Here is an 8,108-nt window from a genome sequence, read left to right as displayed (position 1 = left end):
TTTGGGCTTTGAACGCGAATCCCATAAAAGTTTCTCATGATTTGCTGTTTTAAACAGATGAAAATCCTTTGTCTCGTTGTGTGCACGCAGTTTGAAAGTACCTTGTAGTCTGTTAACTCCAAAAAGGCCATGCATCGTCTTTATTAAAATTAGGTCCTGGATTTTGATGAACGTCGCTTGCCAAAAGAAGAGCGATGGCTAAATAACTGATCGTTCTCCAGAACAATTGAGTTGGTTTTCTTCTCTCGATAGTTCGCAAGTGCTCTTTTGGAAGAGTCACATTTCCGTCGTTTAATATCACAGAGAAAGAAGTGAATTGCCTGCAGAAATCAAGGGTAATGATTTATTTTTCAAAGGTAAATCGATGTTTTACCCCACCCGTAATATATATATATAATATAAAAATGACTTACAAAAATATTCTGCAATGTTTTGAATTAATAAAATAAAAATGACATTACTATAAATGTAATTTACTAACACTGATGGGATGTGGTCACTTAAGAGGTTCCAGTTGCCTGTGTCGAGTACGTCCCAATACAGAATCAGTCAGACTTTTCTATTAGGAAATAAAAAAGGATGACTTCTTGAATAAATTAATAGACATTAGCATAGCATATTTCAATCATGACAACTCTTGGAACAGCTGTAGCATGTTAATGGACGTGATAATGTTAATTTATTCATCCTTGGCTGACTAGATCTGCTACACATGCACGTATAGACTTGTTACAGCTGGTAGATACATAGACATGTTGCTGTGAGCAAGTAAGATTTACTGCTGTGTATAGACATACATAAATCCAGTAGCAGATCTATACAGGTGGTGCTAGGGAGGTGGAGGGTTTCAGAGGAACACTGCTAGTGTTACAGGATGAGCTTACAATGAACAACATGAAAATTCAATGTTAAGAAAGGACGATCATTGGATGCAGAATCAGACAATCAGGCCAATCGACTTGTGCCATGTATATTCCTTGGTCAAACAATCAATAATAATAATAATTAAACTTTCAAATGCACACAGCAATCATACTCACCACAGGTAGATCATGAAGAATCATGGTTGATGTTCGAGCAAACCCATGTTCATATTCACTGAGTCTGGTCAACATCTCTTGTTTCTCTTTCCCCCACTGTCTGGAGTTTTCTTTCAGCTGTACACAAAAACATGATTTATTATAATTCATTGTGCTGACTGGAGTGTCTTATACAGACATTCTGTGGAGCTGCACTGGAACACTATGATAACTTTACTTGAATTTGTTTTAAAAGGGTGCTAGTGTAATTTTTTACCTCTTTTTAAAAAAATGAAGTGATGTATGGGAATTATTGGGAAAAGAAAGTACAAATAGGAAAAATCACTGGTCAGAATTGAACGTTGATCACCGACATGAGCACCACAGCTCAACGTGTCAAGAGTGCTTCCATCAACCACTGCACCACAGCCCTGACCCATAATGAAGTGAAATGTCTTCTGAAAGCATTAAAGTTCAAACCTGTTGTTCCAGTGTCTGGATTCGACCCTCGGCTCTCGCCAGCTGTGTCAATAACTCCAGCTTCTCACTGTCTGAGAAAGGCTGATGGGTCTGACATCAGAAGCAGTAATAAAATAAAGAGTGTTGTTCATGCAGCATATTTGAGGTGTAACTAGTGGTGGTCTCAGGTTTACCTGCACAGGCTGCTGAATGATAACAGGTGGTGGGAGATTACGCAGTCTTTGCAGCTCTTCTCTGAGTCGAGAGTTTTCTGCCGCCAGCACAGGCTCGATCTCTCTCCTCTTGAGCTCCTCTGCATCTATATACATACACGGCACGTTTACATAGTCATTTGTTGTGCTTTTGACAATTTGTATTAATAAATATAGTAGAAAGAGGACAAGAAATTACGGAAAGAGAGAGTAGAAATGTAATTAGGGCATGTTGCAGGCCAGAATCAAACCCAAATTTCCAGGATGAGCACCACAACCACTAAGTCATGACTCTGACTAATTAATTAAAGCTGAAATTGAGTTCATATGGTTTCACCAAAAGTAGGTGTGAAGACACACACCTTTATGTTTCACGGCTAATTTTTTCTTTTCTGAATTCTCTTTATTTCTTTCCGTCAGTTTTGCATCCAATATTTTCTCCATCTTCTCAATGACCTGCTCAGTAAATTAAAACAAATACAACACATTATATATTAGATACTTGCTAGATATGTAAAGGAATAGTTCAAACAACCATTCCTTTAAGTAATCAAGCACATGCAAGATTTTTTTCATGAACATAAGTGATCAAAGCAGAAGTAAATGTATTTAGTGAAAAATAATTCATTTTATTAAATGTATTATTTTTTTATATGTATTATTATTTTTTTTACTGAAAGCTGTCATATAGCTTCAGAGGACATGGATCAAACCACTTGAGTTGCATGGATTAATTTCATGCTACCTGTTTGGTTTTTAAGAGTTAGAATATTTTGGACCCCATTGACTTTCATTATATGAAGAAAAGCAGCTGAGACATTCTTCAAAATATCTTCTTTATATTTCATAAAGCATACATGTTTTTTTAAAGGTTTTGGAATGCAGTGTTCTAAACTAAAACTATTAAAATAAATATAATAAAAAAAATAATAAAAATAAAAAAATATATATATAAATATATATGAAATGTTTCCTTGGCAACTAACTAAAGTTCTAACTAAGTTCTAAAATTACAAAAACTGAAATACAGAAATATTAAAAACTGAAAAGCACATAACAAAATGACCAAAACTAAAATTAAAACTGAATATATAAAGGGGAATTCAAAAATGTATAAATATAAATAATCCAAAAATAATGGAATTACATTGGAATGACAGAATATTATTTTTGGTGGTGAATTATTCTTTTTTCCCAAACTCATGAAATTGGTTCCTCTAACCGGGACGCTCAAACAAAGAGAAGTGTATTCATGGCTTGATTGTTTAGTAGTCCAAATAAAAATAAACAACAACAACATGTTGTACAGAACAGCTAAATACCTTTTCCTGTTGGCGAACTGTATCCTCCAGTGCAGATATTTTACCACTCCGGATCTGATATTTCTTTAGCACAGCCTGCTGCTGTTGATGTGCTCTTTGCAGCTGGACAAACTCTTTCTCAATATCGTTCTTCTGCAATAATTCAAGTAAAGAGCTAAAACTCTACAAACAGGCCTAACGAGTTCATGCAGTGGGTGCAACTCAATTGCCAGGGGTCTATTGAGACTCATGCTTGCCTTGTGCATTTTTCAGCTTTGTATCAAATGCACCAAGCAATATGCCATGCGGTCTGGAGACAAATTCAATGATCTGATCCAATCAATGATCTTGGGAGGAAACCATTAAAGCATTTGATACAGCATTTCCTTACTGCCAGCAAACATCACAAATGCATGCCAGTCAATGGACCCCTTGAGCTTCAAAAAGGAAACACATGGTCTCTGAGCACTGCTGCTGCTGTTATTAAAAACTTTTAATGATCTGAGGGAAAGCGGCCTGGATTGACCCACCCTGATGAGCTCGTTTTGAAGCTGTTGGATTCTGTCCTTCTGGGCGGCTGCTTTGCTGCTTTCACTGGACAGCTTGAACTTCAGAGAAGCTGTAAAAAAGTGCCATAGAAAATTAATGAGTGCTTTGAACCAGCAAACAATAAAAACACATTTATTATAAAATAAAAAATAAATTTACTATATATATACTGTTTTTATTGTTTGCTGGTTCATATATATATATATATATAAAAAATATCAGCTAAAACCAGCTTGCTGACCAGCCTAGACCATGCTGGATGACCAGCTAAAACCAGCCTGCTGACCAGCCTAGACCAGCCTAGACCATGCTGGATGACCAGCTAAAACCAGCTTGCTGACCAGCCTAGACCATGCTGGATGACCAGCTAAAACCAGCCTGCTGACCAGCCTAGACCAGCCTAGACCATGCTGGATGACCAGCTAAAACCAGCTTGCTGACCAGCCTAGACCATGCTGGATGACCAGCTAAAACCAGCCTGCTGACCAGCCTAGACCAGCCTAGACCATGCTGGATGACCAGCTAAAACCAGCTTGCTGACCAGCCTAGACCATGCTGGATGACCAGCTAAAACCAGCCTGCTGACCAGCCTAGACCAGCCTAGACCATGCTGGATGACCAGCTAAAACCAGCTTGCTGACCAGCCTAGACCATGCTGGATGACCAGCTAAAACCAGCCTGCTGACCAGCCTAGACCAGCCTAGACCATGCTGGATGACCAGCTAAAACCAGCTTGCTGACCAGCCTAGACCATGCTGGATGACCAGCTAAAACCAGCCTGCTGACCAGCCTAGACCAGCCTAGACCATGCTGGATGACCAGCTAAAACCAGCTTGCTGACCAGCCTAGACCATGCTGGATGACCAGCTAAAACCAGCCTGCTGACCAGCCTAGACCAGCCTAGACCATGCTGGATGACCAGCTAAAACCAGCTTGCTGACCAGCCTAGACCATGCTGGATGACCAGCTAAAACCAGCCTGCTGACCAGCCTAGACCAGCCTAGACCATGCTGGATGACCAGCTAAAACCAGCTTGCTGACCAGCCTAGACCATGCTGGATGACCAGCTAAAACCAGCCTGCTGACCAGCCTAGACCAGCCTAGACCATGCTGGATGACCAGCTAAAACCAGCTTGCTGACCAGCCTAGACCATGCTGGATGACCAGCTAAAACCAGCCTGCTGACCAGCCTAGACCAGCCTAGACCATGCTGGATGACCAGCTAAAACCAGCTTGCTGACCAGCCTAGACCATGCTGGATGACCAGCTAAAACCAGCCTGCTGACCAGCCTAGACCAGCCTAGACCATGCTGGATGACCAGCTAAAACCAGCTTGCTGACCAGCCTAGACCATGCTGGATGACCAGCTAAAACCAGCCTGCTGACCAGCCTAGACCAGCCTAGACCATGCTGGATGACCAGCTAAAACCAGCTTGCTGACCAGCCTAGACCATGCTGGATGACCAGCTAAAACCAGCCTGCTGACCAGCCTAGACCAGCCTAGACCATGCTGGATGACCAGCTAAAACCAGCTTGCTGACCAGCCTAGACCATGCTGGATGACCAGCTAAAACCAGCCTGCTGACCAGCCTAGACCAGCCTAGACCATGCTGGATGACCAGCTAAAACCAGCTTGCTGACCAGCCTAGACCATGCTGGATGACCAGCTAAAACCAGCCTGCTGACCAGCCTAGACCAGCCTAGACCATGCTGGATGACCAGCTAAAACCAGCTTGCTGACCAGCCTAGACCATGCTGGATGACCAGCTAAAACCAGCCTGCTGACCAGCCTAGACCAGCCTAGACCATGCTGGATGACCAGCTAAAACCAGCTTGCTGACCAGCCTAGACCATGCTGGATGACCAGCTAAAACCAGCCTGCTGACCAGCCTAGACCAGCCTAGACCATGCTGGATGACCAGCTAAAACCAGCTTGCTGACCAGCCTAGACCATGCTGGATGACCAGCTAAAACCAGCCTGCTGACCAGCCTAGACCAGCCTAGACCATGCTGGATGACCAGCTAAAACCAGCCTGCTGACCAGCCTAGACCAGCCTAGACCATGCTGGATGACCAGCTAAAACCAGCCTGCTGACCAGCCTAGACCAGCCTAGACCATGCTGGATGACCAGCTAAAACCAGCCTGCTGACCAGCCTAGACCAGCCTAGACCATGCTGGATGACCAGCTAAAACCAGCCTGCTGACCAGCCTAGACCAGCCTAGACCATGCTGGATGACCAGCTAAAACCAGCCTGCTGACCAGCCTAGACCAGCCTAGACCATGCTGGATGACCAGCTAAAACCAGCCTGCTGACCAGCCTAGACCAGCCTAGACCATGCTGGATGACCAGCTAAAACCAGCCTGCTGACCAGCCTAGACCAGCCTAGACCATGCTGGATGACCAGCTAAAACCAGCCTGCTGACCAGCCTAGACCAGCCTAGACCATGCTGGATGACCAGCTAAAACCAGCCTGCTGACCAGCCTAGACCAGCCTAGACCATGCTGGATGACCAGCTAAAACCAGCCTGCTGACCAGCCTAGACCAGCCTAGACCATGCTGGATGACCAGCTAAAACCAGCCTGCTGACCAGCCTAGACCAGCCTAGACCATGCTGGATGACCAGCTAAAACCAGCCTGCTGACCAGCCTAGACCAGCCTAGACCATGCTGGATGACCAGCTAAAACCAGCCTGCTGACCAGCCTAGACCAGCCTAGACCATGCTGGATGACCAGCTAAAACCAGCCTGCTGACCAGCCTAGACCAGCCTAGACCATGCTGGATGACCAGCTAAAACCAGCCTGCTGACCAGCCTAGACCAGGCTGGATGACAAGCTAAAACCAGCCAACCAGCATAGGCTGTTTTTTTTCAGCAGGTAATACTTTTGCTAATACTTACCATTAAGTATTGAGTACTCAGGAGTACTCATTGAGTACATATTCATATTCAGAGTAGGTTTTTTAGCATTGTAGCGGCAAGTTTTGAAAATGTAAAAATCTAATAAATTATGTCAGAATGATAATATTACGATAGAAATCTGGGAGAAAAAAATGCCAGCTAGTTAATATTGGTGGTGGTAAAAGTTTACTAAACGGGCTGAAGAAATGGCAGCATTACCTGTATACGCATTAGAACAATGCCTTGACTAATCTTTATATGCTTAAATGAGATGTGGGAAGTGGGAGGAATTATACCGATCCGGTCAGCAATCTCGCTCTTGGTCATGACGTCAGTGTCGGTGTCGTCCAGCAGGGTGAGGTCCTGATGCAGAGACAGATCCCGCCGCAGCTGACTGTTCTCAGACTCCAGCGCGCTCACCTGAGAGCGCAGCGCCAGGATGTCATCTGCCATCTTATGCATCGCCGCACGGTAGTTTTCCAGCTCCTGCAGGAGAAATAAAAATGGATTTGTACATACAATATGACCTGCAAATATGGATTTCAATTACTTTCCATTTAGGAGTTTCCTATAAGTAGGCTATATACAAACCTAGCCCTAGAAAATATGATGGTATCAGATGGAGGTAGCATGGTACTTTGGTATACACCACAGTTTTTTTTTTTTTTTTCAGTTTTGTACTCCAAGATGGATAAAAGAATACCATTGTACTATCTTGTAATTTGGTGTTTATCCTAACATTGATTTTTATAAAGATTAGAACAATAGATTTTGTAATCATCATCCATTATTAATTCATACTGACAATGTTTGAAAGCATTTATAGTCAAGATTCATTAATGAAGGGCCACAAGTGGTGCTAAGGGTCTGCAAAAAAAAAGAATAATAATAATAATTATATATATAGTATACACACACACACACACACACACATATGTATACATATATGTATATATCTATATATATATGTGTGTGTGTGTGTGTGTGTATAAGGCTCTCAAAGGTTTTTTAACATTTTTAATAATTTAATAATTATAATAAGAATAACTGTATTCTTTTAATAAATAAATTTAATAAAAAGGACACATTTTCCTTAATATATTAACAATTTAGTACAATGTCAATTTAAAAGCCAGTTATTTCATTTTGGAAACATTTATTTAATTCTGTAATGTACATGTAATATCTTTCTCGCACAAGAATATGATGGTTTAAGCTGGTCTCCCAGCTAAAGAAGTGGCCAAAACCCCTCTAAACCAACAAGCTAAACCAGCTATGACTAGTCTGGAAGCTAAAACCAGCCAACCAGTTTAGGCTGGGTTTAGCAGGTTTTCTTTTTTTTTAGCAGACCCCTAGCGCCACTTGTGTCTCTCTCCAGCAGGGGGAGTATAAATAGATTTGTACACATGAAATATAGCTGCTTTTATATCTTGGTAAGGGTGTAGGAACACAAGGAGATCATCATATTTAAGGGTCATTGGCATCAACAAGTTTAAATATCCATCCTGTATTTGTTTGACCATTAATAGACCTTAGTCAGGTTAGGTTATGGTAAGGGTTAAGGTCTATGCAGAGAGTGACAGTTGCAGTTTGCTGCCACAAGGTAGAATCAAAGTCACATGTGTTGTGATCAGTCGGGATGCTGAGGGCTTCACCGCGCCAAAACA

The 8,108-nt window shown here is 42.1% G+C and overlaps 1 protein-coding gene across 1 annotated transcript; it reads right to left on the bottom strand.

The window, feature by feature from the left end:
- Window positions 1-496: 496 nt before the first annotated feature.
- Window positions 497-6,927, bottom strand: LOC107578173 (coiled-coil domain-containing protein 33-like; the record flags this gene model as incomplete). The annotated part of the gene is made up of 8 exons (XM_016264153.1): window positions 497-559; window positions 1,041-1,157; window positions 1,500-1,589; window positions 1,673-1,797; window positions 2,053-2,146; window positions 3,013-3,144; window positions 3,522-3,610; window positions 6,738-6,927. Coding segments are annotated over 8 exons (900 nt in total), but the record flags the coding sequence as incomplete, so codon positions are not given.
- Between the last annotated feature and the right edge of the window lie 1,181 nt (window positions 6,928-8,108).

Source organism: Sinocyclocheilus grahami, unplaced genomic scaffold (assembly GCF_001515645.1).
Source record: "Sinocyclocheilus grahami isolate Dianchi unplaced genomic scaffold, SAMN03320097.WGS_v1.1 scaffold9215.1, whole genome shotgun sequence".
Taxonomy (NCBI): domain Eukaryota; kingdom Metazoa; phylum Chordata; class Actinopteri; order Cypriniformes; family Cyprinidae; genus Sinocyclocheilus; species Sinocyclocheilus grahami.
This window is presented reverse-complemented; position numbering and strand designations above follow the sequence as displayed.